At 42.4% G+C, this 20,873-nt stretch overlaps 1 protein-coding gene across 1 annotated transcript in view; it reads left to right on the plus strand.

Moving 5' to 3' along the window:
* The first annotated feature begins 1,851 nt into the window (after positions 1–1,851).
* The window catches only part of SLC9A7 (solute carrier family 9 member A7), a 132,209-nt gene continuing 113,187 nt past the window's right edge, over positions 1,852–20,873 (plus strand). The window contains exon 1 of the mRNA XM_088028826.1: positions 1,852–2,260. Coding sequence (XP_087884952.1) covers positions 1,936–2,260 — 325 coding nt within the window. The 5' untranslated portion in view covers positions 1,852–1,935. The remainder of the gene's footprint in view (positions 2,261–20,873) is intronic.

The following is a 20,873-nucleotide window of genomic DNA, read 5'->3' on the forward strand; positions in this document are numbered from 1 at the left end:
TCCACTGAAGTTCAAGGGGAGAGGGAACACAGATACCACCCTTTGATGGGGAAGTGGCAAGTTCTGGAAGAGCAGGTGCAATGGGAAATACGGTTGTGGGCATTGTTTGAAAATACGATCTGCCCTAAGTACTAAGAAGTCTGCAGAGAGAAGTTCTGTCCTCGACTTACAGGAACGCAAGAGGGTGTAATATTAAATATTATGATCAACATAACCAGTTTCCAGCAAACGTGGATTTTAGTGTATCTCCAGAAACTAGATCATCTTCCTGTTGTTGTATAACTTCCTCTGTGACTATCCAGGTTTTTGGTGTTTGCAATTTCATTGGGAACCTGCATGGAACTTCAAGATATGTGGATTTTTGCAAGGGCTGGGGTACAGTCGGGACGAATTGGGAACAAGGCTAGCTAAAATCTTGAAGAGATTCCCCTGCTTTAAAGAAGGTACTAAGCAGCTTGCCAGAGTGTTCACCTAGAGGGGAACCAGGAAGGCTGCAGTGCTCCAAATATCCTTCCTACCTAATGCCATCCCTACCCTATTGTTATTACTCTTTACTCTTTTTAGTTAAGCTTTGCTTTCTTCAAGAAATTCTCTTAAATATGCAAACTCCTCTGGGAGAGAAAACGTGAACGGTTGGTATGAATTTCAGAGCAGTTCAATAAACTTATGAGCACAGGGTTAGACACTGGGAATTCAGTGATTGAGAATTTCGTCACTCCAGGGGTGCCTTGCTGGCTCAGTTAGGTAGAGCATGCAACTCTTGATGTTGGTGTTATAGGTTCGAGCCCCATGCTGGGTGTAGAGATTACTTAAAAATAAAAACAAATCTTAAAAAAAAAAAAAAGAATTCAATCTCTTTTCTTCCTTGACCAGAGGAACAAGTTGGATTGGAAATTCTAGTTCCTGAGGAATTGTTCCAAGAGGCGTTATCCTCCAGAGTCCACTCTATAATTTTTTTCCAGAGCTGTCCTAAGAATCATCCAAAGACTCCCTGGGCTACCATAAGGTCAACATAAAAGGGCCACCAGGGTAATCTCCACCCTCACCCCCCGCTGCTCATCTAGCAGGAATGGCACCTGTTCAGTTCCTTCTGGTTCAACCCTGTTCCCCAAGAGGACTAGTTACACAGTCCAGAATAAGAAGTCAGTCTAGTCCCCAAGGGGTGAAGGAGCTATTTTAACGCTTGCACCCCATTCCAACCCGTTATCAGTCCTCACTTTGGGACAGACTTAGAGCAGAGGTTTGAATGAAGCCTGGTAGAGTCTGGGAGGCCCTGAAAGCTGGAAGGCACTGTGAGAGCTGTGGAAAGAGAAGTGGAGGTGGCAACGCTGCTTCGCGAATCTTCGCTTCCCCCAGGCCCCGCCCCCCTGTTCCCCCCCCGTTTTACTGGGCTCAGGACAGCCGCACACTGGCCTGAGATGGAACGCTTCGCGGTGGCCCCAGAGACAGGACCCGAGATCCCCCAGCGCGCGAATCCAAGCTGACGCTCCTGCCAGGCACCGGCGACCTCTGGCGTCGCGATTAGGAAGCGCGTCGGCGACGGCCCAGGAACGGGCCCCGCAACCCCAGACGGCCCGGCCAGGTACGCCGGGACCGCGCGAGGAGCGCAGGCAGGCCCGGGGCCGACGGCCGCTCCCCCTGAGTCGGAGGGCCCCCGCCTCGTGGGCTTCGGCGGCCGGGAGCGCGGCCCCCAGAGCGCGGCGCGGCTGGGGGCCGAACAGGTGCGCGGGCGGGGGGGGCGGTGCTTGGCGATCCTGCGCACTGCGCGCGCCCCTCCCCCACGCGGCTCCCGGCGCAGCCCCGGCCCGGCGCGCGCGGGGGGAGGAGCTGCGGCGGCAGCGGCCACTCGGGCAGGTCGGCGGCGCCGCGGGAACCCGCCGACGGCGCGGGCTGCTGGTCCCCCGCGCGCAGGAGGCGCGGGCGGCCCTGGGGACCATGGAGCCTGGTGACGCGGCGCGCCTCGGCCCGGGACGGGCGGCCCGGGCGCTGCCACCGCGGCTGCTGCTGCTGCCGTTGCTACCGCTGCTGCTGGGTCGGGGGCTGCGCGCCGCGGCCGCGGCCTCCTCTGGGGCGGCGGCCGAGGACAGCAGCGCCATGGAGGAGCTCGCCACGGAGAAGGAGGCGGAGGAGAGCCACCGGCAAGACAGCGTGAGCCTGCTCACCTTCATCCTGCTGCTCACGCTCACCATCCTCACCATCTGGCTTTTCAAGCACCGCCGGGTGCGCTTTCTGCACGAGACGGGGCTGGCCATGATCTACGGTGAGCACCCCCTACCGCGCCTACCACCCCGACACCCCTCCGGCCGCCCGGCCGCTGCGCTCCCCCCGACCCCGCCCCGCTCTGCGCTGCGCTCCCCCTTCACTTGCCAACGTGTTTCTTTTCCGTTTCCCGCTGCCACGGGGTTGGTTCCCAAGGTCAACTGTCTGCATTTTCTGGCTTTCTATTACCGTTAAAAAGAATTCCAGCCCATTTCGACGTTTCTTAATCGGGGAGCCAGGAAAATGAAAGGCACAGAGGTGGCCTGGTTCTGTCCGCCGGGTTCTGTTTTGCGCTGCCCCCCCCCCCCGCATCGCTCTTCCGCACCCGCCCCCACCTCTGCCCCAGTTCAGCTCAACAGGGTCTGTGTGCCGCGGCGGGTGACTATCTATCCTGGGGACCGCGTCACCCCAAGAATCAGGCCACAGTGAGGGTGGGGGCGAGGGCTGAGGGTTTCTGGGCTTGGGTATGGGCGGCCGGGGCCTGATGGATGCCACACATCCATGGTCAACCTGGGTGAGCGCCCACTTCTGAGATCTATGTTCCCGGGTCTCTTGTTAACAAAGTCGGAGCCTGAAGCGCTGTGAAAGGTGAGCGTGGTCCCGGATCCAGAGTGGTGCACCGACGTGATCAGGCCTAGTCGGGTATATGGGCACGCCTCCCGCTCTTCTGTCCAGGTGGGACGTTATACCCAGGTACTTGGCTTCTCCAAGGGAAGAGGAGCTTTTGTGTTCTTCAGATTTTAACATGGACGTGACTTTGAAGATCCGTTTATAAGTGGATGAAGAGGAAAAGTAGTGAGTGGTTTTAACTCCGGAGTCAGCCATTCTTTTGTTGTGAAGGGTGGGCTGATGCCACCTTCCTTTTCTGGATTTAATAACACACGCTGTGTTCCGCGCAGAGTGGTCTGCACAAATCTTCCATTATTACATGGATGTCAGTTAACTGTAATCTGAATCATCCCTCTCACCACACCCCCCCTCCCGTTATGACTCCAAAGTAGAAACGTATTCTCTTTTTGAATTGAATTCAGCGGAGTTAAGGCCCAGGTGGGCATCCTCATGGGAAATAGATGAGCCCACCTCATGACTATTCCCAGTAGGGAACGTTTTACTTCATCACTTTTACTGGAGGGATCTCTCCATTTAATTTCCATTCAGGGTTCTCTGATAAAGGATGAAAAGCAGAAACCTGAATCTTTAATGTGAAAATTACCCTTGGCCCTGGGCCTTGCTTCTCGGGGCTCTTGATCGGTCGTTGACAGCCCAGGCTCATGGCCACCAAGGTTACAAAGTGCTGTCAGGATCCCTCTAGTTTTAAAGAGGTAGAGTTCTAAACAGATCTGTCACTGAACCAGGACCAGGTCTAAGACTGAGTTTGGTTATTGCAGATTACAGATGTGAACTCAAACTTTGGCCTCGATACCTGGCCACTCTTGAGCTCTGTGGTTTGTGTCAGCGGGTGACAAATGACTAATGCCAAGGCTGCAGGTAAGCTAGGAGGCCTACTGAGCAGCTAGCAGGGTGGGAGTTGAAGCATGTTGTCATTTCAGGTGGCTGACTCTGAGAGATAATGCAAATAAAGATTACCCTTCTATGTCTATAGATAACTATGAGAAGATTTTTATTTTATAGCCTCTAGATCCATTTCATTAAAGCACAGCGTAGAATACTTCCAGAAGGTAGATTGGACAGGCTCATAAATACACGTTCGAGCGCATGGAAAATGAGAATTTAAAAATATTTTTTTTCTGAGGGAGTACTCCATGTTCTTAGGAGCTCAGTCACCTTTATCTTAAGGCCTACAAACAATAGTGGAATTTTCCTGTGCTGATTATGTACTTTTTAAACTCATCTCAACCTTTTAGTCATTGGGGCCCTGCTGCAGTGTACCGTGTCATTTTGTGGTACTGAAATCTGGTTTAATTGATGATTGTTCAGAAAAGGCAACATCATCTCATAACATTCTGTGTCATTTTCGGTTTTAGTGTTACTTTGAAATATACTAAGAAATTTAGTTTGTCAATATGCAATGTCCTAGGTTCTGCCAGATACTAATATTCTGATATGAATGTTTTGCCTCTAACTGTGAGAAAACAGTTGTCTGTCTCATGGATATCTAGTCTTCTGTTTTAGTGGACACACACGCTTCATTTGAATTCTAATGTCATTTGATTAGCTAATTATTCATTATTTTATGGAGGCTATTGGGATAGGGATTCTGAGTTTTAAAAATTCAGTATGAAAATCTTTGAACACTTAAGCGAATATAGTACAGATTTTCAGGACTTCTCTTTGTTAATAATAGTAAGAAAACAGATTTCATTTCTTGATATCAGTAGAGGAAGTGAGTAATTGTCCTGTTGCCTCTGAGTAATAAAGGACAAAAAGACCTAAGGAAACATTTGTTAAGTATCTGCTGGGTGTCGGGTGCCCAACTTAATTTCTGGAGATAAACAATTTCATTTTTAAATGTTGGTAAGTTTTTGAGTGAAAAGAGTTCAACTGCAAGTTTCAAAACTCTTTGAAATTTAAAAAAATGTTAATTTCTGCCCCTTTAAAAATATTTAAGCGGCACTTTAATCTGCAAGGGAAAGTTTTAATATTTATAATAAGTTATATATATAGCCATATTAAAATAAATTGTGATTATATAAGTTTGCTGGTATAAAATATCGCTGGAAGGACAGTCAGTAGACTAGTAACATTGGCTTTTTTTTTTGCTGGAGAGGAACTAGGTGGCTGTGACATGAGGTGGGAGGGAAACATCACCATATACCCTTTTGTGCTTTCCGATTTTTGAATTATGGAAGCCAAATTACCTCTTGGTGTGTCCTCGCCTCCATTCTGTGGCATTTGTGATGGCATTTTAAGATGCTCCTCAAATCCAGTTTGATGCCCACTTCTCCCCATTTTAAACTTTACGTTATCCATTTTCTGTGACCTTTCAACTGTTGATTGTACCCATGGAACTTCTGGAGCCCTGTGCCTGGAATGGACACCAAATGGGAAAGGGGAAAGAGATTTTCCTTCCTTTCCCTCCCTCCTTTTTATTTCATTATCCCCAGCGAAGAGTTGATGTTTTACTAGGAGTGGCGCACGCCGAGAGATCCCATCTTAAGCGCTTGCTTAGATGCAGAGGACCCAAGGACAGTAAGAGAGACACTGTGAATGCTCAACATTTAAATGGCAAGGTACAGTTACAAGCACTCCTCCCTGACAACAGACCCAGGTAGCTGTAAGGGCTGGTGACCACAGACCAGACTCTCCTCCAGGGACATTGAAAACAGCGTTCCTCGCCCCCCCCCCCCCCCCCCCGACCCGGCCCTGTGATGGGAGCTGCACACAGCAGTGGACCGGGAGCTTACCTGGCAACCTGTTTTGTCAGGGCAGGGAGCTCCCAGCTGTCTGCCCCTGTACGTGACTAAGTGCCCTCCGAAAGTTCCTGGGCCCAGCAAATCTGTGCAGCAGAAATAGCAAGTGTTGGAGGAAGGGAAAGGTGGCATCAGCAGACTGTGTCAGTTAACTGTGGTTCTCTCTCATGTGTACGCTAGTCCCACTTCCCCCATACTGTTTTTATGACAACTGATACAGGTCCAAAATATCTCGCTTGGCCCTGGCAGCCCACCACCTGCTTCTCGCTTCCTCCATGGCTATCAGCTTTCCAAGTATGTGTTGGTCAGCCTCTCTGGGTCCCGCGGACCGTGGGCTCCTTGTTGCTTTGTCGGAGCTGAATTGCTAAGCGCGGCCCGAGAGGGGGTTCACAGGGGAAATACGACCCTTTGAAGTAGCATACAGTGAACATTTGGGCCTCTGTGTGAGCAAACATTTTGGAGCCACCCTATTAACCAAGGTTAATTGGGAGCCCTCTTTTTTTTTTGGTTTTTTTTTTTTGTTTTTTTAAGAGCCCTTCCCTTTGGCCCCGTTTTGGGGCAGCTCACTTTGGCACCACATCCCTTGGGTTCAGATGCTGGCTCTGTTACTTACAAAGCTGCATAATATTGGGTAAGCTCTCTGAGCCCCGCTTTCCTCTTTTCAAAAGACGGGGACAGTGTCACTCACCTCACAGGATTAGTGTATTATTGAGATGTTGTAAAGGTCAAGTGCAGTGGCTGATAAACACTTGGTAAGTACTAGTTCTCATTCTCACTTTAGACTTTGTGATTCTTTGGCCAGCTTTGCTACTTGAGGCTCATTCAGTAAAGGCCTGCCGTAATTTAATAATGCATCAGCAATCAGTTAGTGGGGATGAGCGGGACTGACTTTTTTTTTTTTTCGGGTGGGCTATTTGTTAATACCTAGAAAAAATTTACAACATACCTACCCTACTCTTTTAGCCAGCAGTCTCAATTCTTGGACTGTGTCCTTCAAAAAATACTTGCACTAGCACGTTACATAGATGGCAATATTTGTTGTCCCAGAAGCAAGGGGCAATACTCAAGAAGGGACTGGTTAAGTTACAGCACATTCCTGCCAAGGAATACTATGCAGCTGGTAAAAAAAAGAGGTGTTGTGCAGCTACCCACACATACCGTTGTGGGGAAAAACAACAAGGTGCAGAATAGTCTGCATAGTATCATCTCATTTAGTCTTTAAAAATTATGTAAAGTATGCACGTAAACACGTGCACACATTTATATATGATCTATGCTTCTCTGGAAGCAGATACAAACTTACTTAGCAGTGGTTATCCTGCTGTTGTAGAACCAGTTGTTGGGAGAGTGGGAGGGGTGGTGGTACTTTTTTCCCTTTGTACTCTTCTGAATGGCTTGAAATTTCTATGACACTGACACATTACTTTTGCAATGGGAACTTTGTTTAAAAATAAAGCAACTTTCATGTAGCAAAAAATACATTAACACTAAGAGAACACAGGTGTTAGCATTTTCCTTGGATATTAAGATGTTCTTTTTAAAGGAATGTCTAGGCATAAAACTTGCAGTTATTTAAAAGTAATAAATGGAAATAAAATGAATCTTAAAATGAGAAAATGACATTTCCTGAAAGTGTTTCTTAGAACTTTCAGAAGGTAACCTTTTTGGAACGATGTAATTCGAAAATCACCATTTCACAACCCTCAGTGATGTAGACAAGGATTTTTTCTTTTTTTTTTTTTTTTAAAGATTTTATTTATTTATTTGACAGAGAGACACAGCGAGAGAGGGAACACAAGCAGGGGGAGTGGTAGAGGGAGAAGCAGGCTTCCCGCCGAGCAGGGAGCCCGATGCAGGGCTCCATCCCAGGACCCTGGGATCATGACCTGAGCCGAAGGCAGATGCTTAATGACTGAGCCACCCAGGCGCCCCTAGACAAGCATTTTCAATGAATTCCAAAGCTGTAGGGGAGAGGTTGTTGGGGAACATGGTACTTACACGGTGCCAAGGATCACGCCACAGATCGCTTGCCTCTCATAGAGGAAAGAAGGTATCTTTACGGTGGAGAGGTCCAGCAGTCACCATCTTATGTCCAAGTCCTCAAATTTATCCTTGCTCCTTGTGGAACTATCTAGTAGTACGTGCCTCCTGCTGAGATGCAGTAGGAAGCATATGGCTTCACCTATGTAGTATTCATCCTCCAAATGTTTTATTTGAATTGAATTCAGGTTTTAGGCACATCTTCCAGTTTACAGAAAATATAGGGGATAGAGAAACACGCTATCAAATACCATGTGAAAACAATGAGACATATCCAAAACACAGGGTAACCTACAAGACCATCGTCCTGGTTTCTTCAAGAAGTCTATGTCAAGGGAAACAAAAAGACAGGTCAAGTGTCTGTTATGGACTGAATTGTACCTCCCAAGATTCATCTGTTGAAGTCGTAATCCCTAAGGTGATGCTATTTGGAAGTGGGGTTTGGGGGAGGTAATTAGGTTTAGATGAGCTCACGAGGGTGGAGCCTCTATGATGGGATTAGTGCCCCTCTAAGAAGAGAAAGAGACCAAAGCTCACTGTCTCTATTATGTGAGGATACAGGGAGAAGGCAGCCATCCACAAAGCTGGGAAGAGGGCTCTAATCAGACACTGAATCTGCCAGCACCTTGATCTTGAACTTCCAGCCTCCAAAACTGTGAGAAATAAATGTTGGTTGTTTAAACCACCCAGTCTACGGTATTTTGTTCTAGCAGCCTGAGCAGACTAAGCCAGTGTTCTAAGCTAATGGAGACCAAAGGGGCATATGCAGTCATAGCACAGGAAACTTGACTGGTTCCTGGTTCATGGAACTAAGCTATAAAGTGTTTTGGGGACAGTCAGGGATGTTTGAACACTGGCTTGAGGTTAGATGACATTAGGGAATTACTGTTATTTTTCTTAGGTGAGATAATTGAGGTTATACAAGAGAATGTACATATTAATTGGAGTTGTAAGCTAAAGTATTCAGGGATCAAGTGTATGAGTCCTCACTCATGCAGCTTACTTTCAAAAAGTTCAGTCAAAAAAAAAATACACATACCACGTATATCTAGGTGGTGGGTGAAAGGGTGTGCTTTATATTCATCTTTCAACTTTTTCATATGTTTTGAAATTTTTATTTAAATAGAAGATTGGGGAAGATGTTAACCTCTCTGTTAACCTCTTAGCTGGTAACCTGTTAAACTTCTCCCTGAAAGGACGTACAGGTGAGGCTGTATACAACCTGTTACTCTCCTTAAATGCTGACATTGAGTAATGCTGTTTGACATTAGTTTATAGGAGCTGATGTTAGGCTTTCTTGACTTGAGAATCAGTAACGCCTTCTTAATTTTAATTTTTTGGTTTGATTTTAAAGCTCACATATCTTTTGAAAAATTGCCTCTATTCCACTTGCAAGAGAATAGGTGTTAGGAGGCTTTTCTCTTTTGGTTAAAGCATGCTACTTGGCTTTTCATCAGTGTGGATATTTGTATTAAGGTAACGCTAGCTGTTAAAACAGACCAGCCCCAAATTTCAGTGGCCTAACATAAGAAAAGTTCATTTGTAACTCATGTCATGGGCCAGTGCAAGAGACTGGCAGGTGGTTCTCCATGTGCTCACTCAGGGACCAGGTGCCTTCCATCCTGTGGCTTCCACATCACTTAGGGCCTTGGAACCCTCCCTCCCCAGCCAGTGAATGAGGAAAGGAAAAGAGGATTACATGGGGAGGAGTTTGTGCCAAGCCCAAAAGTGTTGCACATCGCTTTGCCTGTTTCTGTTGGGCAGAACTTGGTCATGAGGCCACATCTAACTGGAATGGAGGCAGGGAAATATAGTCTAGCTGGAGGCAGAGGAACAGGTTTGGAGAGCAGCTAAGCCGATCTCTAATGCAGTATTTGATGAATCCTTTGTCACACATAATCCAGAAAAGAGAGGTTGTAGGATTTGCATGCAGTTTTGTTGATGAGAAACTCAATTTTGTAAGTAATCCAGTTCGAGGGCAGTATATTCATCTGGAGTTTGTGAAGCTGTTTCAATAACTCTTGTCAGCATCACCCAGGAGCTTGTTAGAACTAGCAGGTCTGGCCCCAGACTTAAGTATCTCAGAGTGGGACTCAAGAATCTGTGTTTCAGTACATTAGCAGGGTTGTTTTTTTTTTTAAAGATTTTATTTATTTATTTATTTAGAGCGAACATGAGCAGGGGGAGGGGCAAAGGGAGAGCTCGAGAGGGAATATGTAGCAGACTCTGTGCTGAGCACGGAGCCCCAGGTGGGGATTGATCTCACAACCCTGAGATCATGACCCGAGCCAAAACCAAGAGTCAGATGCTTAACGGACTGAGCCACCCAGGTGCCCCTAGTAGGGTTGTTGTGTTTTTGTTTTTGTTTTTTTTCTAAGTTGAAGTTTGAAACTCATTGCTGTAGAATATTGTTTTCACCATTTAAATACATTCACCTGCTATGATAGCCAGGCACTGTGTTAAGTATTTTGCATACTTCAAGCCATTTAAACTTCACATCAAATGTATGAAGACTGTATCATTGGTCCCATATTGCCAAATGAAGAAATTGAAAGTTACGTCTAGCAGCACATTTGTTTAGGACCATATGTCTGAGATAGGTAAGTGGAAGTCTGCTAAAGGATGAGATCAATATGGTTCAGGATATGTTTGGCCAGGAGAGAGCAGAATCTGAATCCTGCCCCTACGACCTGGTTCCAGGGGTTCTCCGAGGGATATCTATGCCCAGAGTATAAGATAAAGCAAAGTGTACCTTTTTATTATTTGCTGGGGCTTTGGCTCCAAAGTCCAATGTACCACTGCAAGGAGTGAGGCTGGCCAATTTGGAAGACTGGATTTTCCTATGCTACATTGGCCTCGGGCCCTTGGATCCAAGTAGAGCCAAAATACCTGTTTGTTTTCATCCCAAAGGTGTTATGCACTGATTGGTTGGGCCTCCCCTAATTCATATATTGAAATCCTAAGCCCTAGTGTGATAGTATTAGGAGCTATGGCCTTTGGGAAGTACTTATGTCATGAAGATGGAGCCCTCATGAATGAGATTCGTGCCCTGATAGAAGAGACCCAGAGAGCTCTCTTTCCACCATATGTGTATGCAATGAGAAGTCAGTAGTCTGTATTCCAGAAGGAGAACTTCCCAGGCCTGATCATTCTCCTACCCTGATCTTGCACTTTCAGGCTCCAGAACTGTGAGAAAAAGAAATGTCTGTGGTGTATAAGCCACCCAATTTCTGGTACTTTGTTAGAGCTGGCCTGACCAAGACAATATGGCAGAAGGCTACCAGTCGTTACTGGGGAAAACCCAGAGAAACCATCAAAGGATGTTCAGAGTGGCTGTGCCAGGCCTTCTCAGGTGGGAGCAGGTGCTTAAAAGCTTTCTAATCTCTAGACGTCACTATCGCAGAGGTGGGGAGGCAGGTGGAGCTTGGCCTGTCGAGCTCCCAGGTTTCCCTGCTCTTCCTATGCCGGTTCTCCCAGGCATGTCACTGTCTCCTCGAGAGCGCTTCCGAAATCCATGAGAACAGCACCCTGAATGGCAGTGTAGGCAGGCGTATCTGTCTTTCGTTTACTGTTCTCTTCTGTCCCTAGAATAGTGCCAGACACATAGTAGGTGCCATGGAAATATTTGCTTAATGGATTCTATTTTGTCTAACAAACATAAGGTGCTGGTAACACTGCCTAGCATTAAAGGTCCTTCCTTCAAGTTCTCATGCCTCAGATTCATGCTGGCTGTGAAGTTTCTGAGAAGGAAAACTGTATGTGTGAAAACATCTGCCTGAATCACAGCAAAAGCTGTTTCAGGAAGGAGGAATGAAGGGATAGGTGAGTATACATTCGCAAAAAATTGTGTATTTAGCTGATAAGCCACATGGTGGTTTTTAAATTTTTTTACTGTGGCAAAATGTAGCAAAATTTTCCATTTCTTACCATTTTTAACTGTATAATTCACTAGCATTAATGGCATTTGTAAAATTGTGTGACCATCACACCACTATTTCCAAAAAAATGTTTTTATCACCTCAAACTCTGTACCCATTAAAACAGTAATGCCCCCATTCCTTCCTCCCCCCTACTCCCTGATACCCTCTAATCTAGTTTCTGTCTCTACAAATTTGCCTATTCTAGATATTTCATTTAAGTGTATTCACACACTTTGAGTCCTGACTTATTTGAATCTGACTCTTTCACTTGGCACAATATTTTCGAGGTTCATCCGTGTTGTCGCTTGTATGTGAACTTCATTCCTTTCTATGGCTGAGTAATATTCCATTCTGCATTTTGTTTATCCATTTATCAGTTCCTGGACACTTGGGTTGTTTCCACCTTTTGGCTGTTATGAATAATGCTGCCGTGATACACAAGTATCCGTTTGGGCCCCTGTTTTCAATTCTTTTGAGTATATACCTGGGAGTAAAATTGCTGGGTCATATGGTGATTCTATGTTTAACTTTCTCAGGAACTGCCAAACTATTTTCCACAGCAGCTGCAGTATTTTACATTCCCACCACAAGAATTCCAGTCTCTCCACATCCTCTCCAATACTTGTTATTTTCTGTTGTTGTTTTTTGTAGTCATCCTAGTACTTGTGAAGTGGTAGCTCATTATGGTTTTGGTTTTCATTTTCCTATTGACTAATGATGTGGAGCATCTTTTCATGTGCTTATTGGCTGTTTGTACATCTTCTTTGGAGAAATGTTCGTTCAGGTCGTCTGCCCATTTTTAAATTGGGTTGTCTCTTGTTGAGTTGTAGGAGTTCTTTATGTATTCTGGATGTTAATCTCTTATTAGATATATGATTTCTAAATACTTTCTCCTAGTTCATGTTGCCTTTTTACTCTATGATAGTGTCCTTTGCACAAAAAGCTTTAATTTTGATGAAGTTCACTTTATCTATTTTTTTTCTTTTGTTGCCTATGCTTTTGGTATCCTATCCAAGAAATCTTTGCCAAATCCAATGCCAAAAAGTTTTTTCTTTGAAGAACTTTATAGTTTTAGCTCTTAAATTTGGGTTTTTGGTCTCTATTAATTTTTATATATGGTATAAGGTAAGGGTCCAAATTTATTTATTTTTTGTATGTGGATGTTCAGTTATACCAGCACCATTTGTTGAAGAAACTGTCCCTTCCTCATTGAATGGTTTTGGCATCCTTGTCAAAAATCAGTAGACCATAGATATGAAGGCACATTTCTAGGCTCTCAATTCTATTTCATTGGTCTATATGTCTGTCCTTATACCAGTATCACACCGTTTTGATTCCTGTAGCTTTGTAGCAAGTTTTGAAATTAGGAAGTGTGAGTCCTCCAACTTTGTTCTTTTTCAGGATTATTTTGGCTCTTTGAAGTTCCTTAATTTTCAATAAAAGTTCTAGGATGAGTTTTTTCATTTCTGCCATTGAGATTTTTTTTAAAAGATTTTATTTGAGAGAGAGAGAGAGAGAGAGAGAGAGCACAAGCAGGGTGAAGGGAAGAGGGAGAAGCTGAGCAGGGAGCCCCATGTGGGACTCAGTCCTGGGACTCCGGGATCATGACCTGAGCCAAAGGCAGATGCTTAACCGACTGAGCCACCCAGGCACCCTGCCATTGAGATTTTGATAGGGATTGCATTTAGTCTATATATTGCTTTGGGTAGTATTGTCATCTTAATGATTTTAAGTCTTCCGGTCCATGAACATGGATATCTTTTCATTTATTTAGATCTTTAATTTCTTTCAGCAGTGTTTTGTAGTTCAGTGTACAACTCTTGCACCTCCTTGGTTAAATTTATTTTCAAATATTTTATTCCTTTTTATGCTATTGTAAATGAAATTGTTTTCTTAAGTTCCTTTTCGGATTGTTCATTGCTAGTGTATAGAAATATGACTGATTTTTTTGGTGTTGATTTTGTATCCTGCAACTTTGTTGAATTTGTTTATTTTCTCTAACAGTTTTTTGGATTCTTTATAGAGTTTTATATGTATAAGATCATGTCATCTGCAAATGGAGATAGTTTTACTTCTTCCTTTCTAATTTGGATGCCTTTTATTTCCCTTTCTTGCTTAATTGTTCTGGTTAGAACTTCCAGTCCTGTGTTGAATAGAAGTGATGAAAGTGGGCATCCTTGTCTTCATCCTGATCTTAGGGGAAAAGGTTTCAGTTTTTCACCATTGAATATGATGTTAGATGTGGGTTTTTCATATATGGTCTTTATCACTTTGAGCAAGTTCCTTTTTTTAAAAAAGATTTTATTTGTCAGAGTGTGCGCGTGCGTGCACAAGCAGGGGGAGGGGCAGGCAGAGGGAGAAGCAGGCTCCCCACTGAGCAAGGAGTCCAAGGCGGGACTTGATCCCAGGACCCCAGGATCATGACCCAAGCCAAAGGCAGATGCTCAACAGACTGAGGCACCCAGGCATCCCTGAGGAAGTTCCTTTTTATATCTAGTTTACTGTTTTTTGTTTTTTTTTTATCATGACAAGGTATTCTTTTTGTCAAATGCTTTTTCTACATCAATTACGGTGATTATGTGGGTTTTTTTCTTCATTCTGTTGATGTGGTACATTACACTGATTGACCTTCATATATTGAGCCACCTTGCATTCCTGGGATAAATTACATTTGATCATGGTGTATAATTCTTTTAAAGTGCTGCTGAATCTGGTTAGCCAGTATTTTGTGGAGGATTTTTGCATCTGTATTTATAAGGACTGTTGGTCTCTAGTTTCCTGTTCTTGTCATGTATTTGGCCTTGATATCAGGGTAATGCTGGCTTTATAGAGTAAGGAAGTATTTGCTCTACTTCAATCTTTTGGACGAGTTTGAGAAGGATTGTTGTTAGTTCTTCTTTAAATGTTTGTAGAATTAACCAATAAAGCTATGTGGTCCTGGGCTTTTCTCTGTTGGGAAGTTTTTGATTACTGATTCACTCTCCTTATTTTTATAGGTCTATTCGGAATTTCTGTTTCTCCTTGAGTCAGTTTTGATAGTTTGTGTGTTTGTAGGAATGTGTGAATTTCACCTAGGTTACCCAATTTGTTGGTGTACGGTTATTCATAGTATTCTCTTATAATCTTTTTAACTTCTGTAAAGTTGATAGTAATGTCCCCTTTTTCATTTCTGATGTTAGTAATTTGAGTCTTCTTTCTTTTTTTCTTAGTTACCCTAGCTACAGTTTGTCAGTTTTGTTGATCTTTTCAAAGAACTAACTTTTGGTTTTCTTGATTTTTTTCTTCTGTTCTTTATTTTATTTATCTCCTCTCTAATCTTTTCATTTCCTTCCTTATTCTAGCTTTGGGTTTGAATTGCTCTTCTTTTTTTTTTTTTTAAGTTCCTTCAGGTATACAGTTAAGTTACTAAATTGAGATCTTTTCATTTTTAATGTAGACACTTACAGCTAAGAATTTCTCTCTGAGCACTGTTTTTGCTGCATCTGATAACTTTTGGTACATTATGTTGTTTTCATTTTTCCCAAGTTATTTTCTAATTTCTTTTATGATTTCTTCTTTGACTTATTGGTTAAGAGTGCGTTGTTTAATTTCCACACATTTGTGAGTTTTCCAGTTTTCCTTCTGTTACTGATTTCTAGTTCATCCCATTGTGATTGGAAAAGACACTTTGAATATTTTTAGTCTCTTTAAATTTAATAGGACTTGTTTGGTGACGTAAGTTATGGTCTGTCCTGGAGAATGTTACATATGTACTTGAGAAGAATGTGTACTCTGCACTTGTTGGGCAGGGTGCTCTGTATGTGTCTGTTAGATCCAGTGGTTTATAGTATTCTTCAAGTCCTCTAGTTCTTTATTGATCTTCTGTCTGGTTTTTCTATATATTATTGATAGTGAAGTTTCCACCTATTATTTTTTTTTTAAGATTTTATTTATTTGACAGAGAGAGACACAGCGAGAGAGGGAACACAAGCAGGGGGAGTGGGAGAGGGAGAAGCAGGCTCCCCGCAGAGCAGGGAGCCCAATGCGGGGCTCGATCTCAGGACCCTGAGGATCATGACCCGAGCTGAAGGCAGACGCTCAACGACTGAGCCACCCAGGTGCCCCTCCACCTATTATTATAGAACTGTTTCTTCCTTTAGTTCTGTCAGACTTTGCTTTGTATATTTCAGGGGTCCATTTTTAGGTATGTATATGTTTATAATTGCTGTACCTTCTTGACGGATTGAACATTTTATCAATATACATCTTTCTTCGTCTGTTGTAATACTTTTTTAACTTAAAATCTATTTTGTCAGGTAATATAGCCACCCCACTTCCCTTGTGGTTGCTATTTGCATAGGCTATTTTTTTAACCATCTTTTTACTTTTAACCTCTTTGTGTCTTTGTATTTAAAGTGATTCTCTTGTAGACAGCATATAGATGGATCTTGTGTTTTTACCCATTCTGTCAATCTCTGACTTTTAATTGTAAAACTTAATTTATTAACATTTAAAGTAATACTAATAAGGCTGGACTCACTTCTGCCATGTTGCTATTTGCTTTCTGTATGTCTTATGTGGTTTTTGTTCCTCAATTTCTCCATTACTGCCTTTTTTGTATTTGATTTTTTATAGTGTATGGTTTTGATCCTCTTCTTTCCTTTTCTGTATATTGTTATTTTCTTGCTGGTTATCTTGGAGATTTCCCTTAACATCTTAAACTTTTAGTAACGTATTTTGAATAGTACCAACTTAGTTTCAGTAGTATACACAGTCTGCTCCTATACATCTCTCTTCCTTTAGGGAAAGGAATAATATTGTTATTGTCAAAATTACATATTTACACATTGTCTGTTAACATAGATTTATAATTATTATCTGAAATTGCCTTTTTAATCATATAAAAAAAGAAGAGTTATAAACCAAAAGTTTTTTACATTTACTTGTGTTCTTTACCAGTGTTCTTTATTTTTTCATATGGCTTTGAATTACTGTCTGGTGTCTATTCATGTCAGCCTGAAGTACTCCTTAAGCATTTCTTATAGGTCAGTTCTACTCATAAGGAACTCCATTAGCTTTTGTTTATCTGAAAATGTCTTAATTTCTCCTTCATTCTAGAAAGATAGCTTTTTACCAGGTACAGAATTCTTGGTTGACAATTTTTTTTTCTTTCAACACTTTAAATATGTTATTTCACTTTTCTTCTAACCTCCAAGGTTTCTGCTGAGAAATCAGATTTCATTTTCTTGAGGATCCCTTGTATGTGACAAGTCACTTCTCTTTGCTTCTTTCAAGATTCTTTTTGTCTTTACCTTTCAACAGTTCCATTTTAGTGTGTCTCAGTGTGCATCTTCCGAGTTTATCCTGCTTGGAGATTGTTGAGCTTCTTGAATGTGTAGATTAATGCATTTCATCAAATTTGGGAAGTTTTCAGGCATTATTTCTTCAAATATTCTTTCCAGTCCTTTCTCGATCTCTTCTTCTGGGACTTCCATATTGCATTATTGGTCCTCTTGTTGGTGTCCTACAGGTCCCTTAGGCTGTGTTCACTTTTCTTCATTATTTTTATTTTCTGCTACTCAGACTTGATAATTGCAATTGTTCTATCTTCACATTTGCTAATTCTGTCTTCTGCCTGCTCAAATATGCCATTGAGCCCCTCTAGTCAGTTTTTTATTTCAATGATTGTACTTTTCAGCTCCAGAATTCTAATGCTTCCTTTTTATAATTTCTCTCTCCTTATTGATATTCTCATTTTGTTTATACATCATTTTTCTGGTTTCCTTTATTTCATTGTTCATGGTTTCCTGTAGCTCTTTAAACATATTTCAGATAGTTGATTTAAAGTTTTTATCTATTATGTCCAGTATCTCAGCCTTCTCAGGAAGGAGATTTTGCTTGGTTGCTGTAAACCTTTGGGTTTTTTCCAGAATTCTGGAAAAGTTGGTTCTGATAGTTTCTGCTTATTTTTTGATGTTTCTGTGAGGAACAGGAGTTTGTAGCTACCTACTCCATCATTTTGCTGACATTCCTCACCACACTGTGCTTCTAAAAAATTAGATTCTGTATATTTTCAGAGACACTGTGATCTCTGGGGAAAAAACAGTGTTAAGTCTTGTGTTTTGTTAAATTTGTGTACCGTGTTACTAAGCGAGTAAAAGCCCTGAAGTAGTCCTTTAAATTTTATCGTGGGCTACTATCACATGCATCTGCTAAGAAGCCAGAAAGAGAAAATTCTAATTAGGGTGTAAGTGATCATACATAGAGTTTAAGTTTATACTCAACAAATCTCTTCTTTACCCACCCCCATCTACCTCTAAAACACATTTTGGGTAAAGACACATTGACCTCAAACTGTCTTGGGTTATTAAAAAAGTTGATTCACAGATAACTTTGTGTTGAATGTAGAACTAAGTGTAGCAGAGACTCCAGGTACCTCCCAATATTCATTCTCCCTTTCATCTTTCTAACAGGACCATGAGTTTTAGCCCAGCATATTTCTATGCAGTGAAAGCACTGTATTTCCTGGCCTCTCTCATAGTTAGGTGTGGTCATATGACCAACTTCTGGCTGAAGACTGGAAGTGCTGTGTGGGATTTGTGCAAAGTATCTGTAAAAGGAAGAGAATGTGCCCTTCTTCTGCCACACCTTCTGTTTTCTTGAATGTGAATGTTATGCTAGAGCTCCAGCAGCCATATTGGATCCAGAGGTAACTTTGGGAATGGAAGACACTTCTAGCAATACAGTAAGATAGGCGGAGCTGGGATCTCTGAGAGCATAGAGCTGCCATGCTAGACTTGGACTGAATACTTCCAGACACCTTACAAGTGAGAGAGAAATAGGTGTTTGTTATTTGCTGCTGAATCTAATTGTAACTTTTACACCAGGCTCTGGGTTCCACTTGAAACTTGACTGTGATATACCGGGCTGTTTTGCAGACCTGATGTGGATGTTCATGACTACAATGGATAAGACACTGCTTGGGATTCTAGAGGAGGCCAAAGAATAGGCAGTACAGGTCCAGAGAAAGGGTTTGAAGAAAGAGTTAAAATTTAAAGTACCATTTATATTTGGTAACTGCTTGGGCATCTGATGACTGCCCACACATTTGGTGATTTGCTAGAAAGACTCATGAGATTCAGAGACATATATAGTCAGAGCTATGATTTATTACAGTGAAAGGATAAATGGCAGGATAAGCAAGGGAAAAAGATGTATTGGATAGAGTCTGGAAGACTCTAGATGTGGGCTTCCAAAGTTTTCTCTTAGAGGATTCGGGGTAGGGTTTCACAGAACAAGCTTCCTCCTCCAGCAATTAAATACAGCTGCACATGCACCGGGTTTCTGCCTAGGGAAGCTTGTTTAAGACTCCGACTTTTTTTTAGTAAGGACTGATCAGGACTCTTACTGAAATTTCTGACTCCCAGAAGGAAAGCGGGTGTTTGCCATAAATCACATTTGCAAAAACAACTTAGCCGGGCTGGTATGGCAGAATTCAGTGTCCTAGGCACACAAAGCAACCTTATCAATTGACATCGGGAGTATTCTACACACCAAGTTCAAATGGGCTATTGCAAGGATCAGTCATGCAAGCTGGACCTCCTAGAGAACACAGCATCAGGCCTATCATGTTAACCTTTTCCTGCAGAATAACATGTGGTGTCAAGTGACTGTAGCTTTTTGTATTCCTGAGGTTTCTTTAGCTTCATCCACACTCTTTTATTTTTAAAATCATCAGTTTTTTAGATTTATTACTTTTATTTTTGTGTGTGGGTGTACGTGTAAATGTCTTTAGTTCACCTTCATTTTGAAAGATGTTTTTGGTGGGTAGAGAATTCTAGATTCATTTTTTTGTTTGTTTTTCTCCTGTCTCCATTTCCTGCTCCATCATCTTTTTGCTTATATTGTTTCTGATGAGAAATGTGATGTCAGCCTTGTCTTTGTTCCTGTGTGTGTAACATGTCTTTCTCCTCTGGTTACTTTTAAGATTTTCTGTTTATCACTGGTTTTGAGCAATTTGATTATAACTTACCTTGGTGTAGTTTTCTTTGTGTTTCATGCGCTTAGGATTCATTTGGTTTTTTGGGTGCATATTTTTATAGTTTCCATTAAGTTTGTAAAAATTTTGGCCGTTATTTCTTCAAATTTTTTTCTATCCTTTTCCCCTGCAGGGCTCCAGTTACCTGTATATTAGACCACTTCTAAGTTGTTACACAGCTCACTGGTGCCTTTTCAGAAATTTTCAGATTATTTTTTTCCATGAGTTTCATTTTGGATGGTTCGCATCTAGTGTATTTTTTTTTAAGATTTATTGATTTATTTGAGGGGGGAGAGGCAGAGGGAGAGAGAGTCTTAAGCAGATTTGGCCCTGAGTGTGGAGCCTGAAGTGGGGCTTGATCTCATGACCCTGAGATCATGACCTGAGCTGAAACCAAGAGTCGAGGCTTAACTGTGCCACCCAGGCACCCCCCCAACCCCATCCAGCATATTGTTCATCTTAGACATCATAGTTTTTATGCTTAGAGGTTCTTCCATATCTCTGCTTAACTTTTTGAATCTACGGAATATGTTACAATAATTGTTCTAATGCCCTTACCTGCTACTTCTAAAGTTTGGGTCAGTTTCACTTTTTTGGGGGTGGTGGTGGTCAGTTTCACTTGATTGATTGATTATCCTCCCAATTATGGGTTGCATTTTCCTGCCTCTTTGTATGTCTGCTAATCTTTAGTTGGATGCCAGACATTGTAAATTTTACCTTGTTAGATGCTGGACGTGTTTGTATTCCTAAAAATCATCTTGCACTTTGTTCCTGGATGTAGTTAACTTAACTTGAAAATACTTTGATCCTTTGGGGTCTTGCTTTCATGATTTGTTAGGTAGGTCTGGAGCAGTGCTGGTTGGTTATTCCCACGACCGAGGCAAGACCATCCTGGTTATTCTACCCAAATGTCCTGTGAATTGTGAGTTTTTCCATTCTGGCTAGTGGGGACAGGTACTGTCCCTGTAGCCAGGTATCCTTCTCCCTAATCCTTTCAGATTGTTCTTTCCCCTCATCTGCATATGCTGATCTCTTCTGAATACCTGAGGGAGAGACCCTCTGTGGATCTTCAGGATTCTCTCTCTATTTAAGTCTCCTTGTTGGTCCTCTTCTCATGGACTCTAGCTGCCTGTGTATGTAGACTCTCAGCTTTGTCAGTTTAGGGAGTTGGCTAGACTTTGTCCCAGTTTCCCCTCCCTGTTTTGTGGCTTAGAAACTCTCTTAAGGCAGTAAAGCTGAAGCAACCGTAGCACTCCTCCCATTTCT

Source organism: Eumetopias jubatus, unplaced genomic scaffold, assembly GCF_037043125.1.
Source record: "Eumetopias jubatus isolate StellerSeaLion01/CBP00866 unplaced genomic scaffold, mEumJub1_p1.0 scaffold_11, whole genome shotgun sequence".
In the NCBI taxonomy this organism is placed as follows: domain Eukaryota; kingdom Metazoa; phylum Chordata; class Mammalia; order Carnivora; family Otariidae; genus Eumetopias; species Eumetopias jubatus.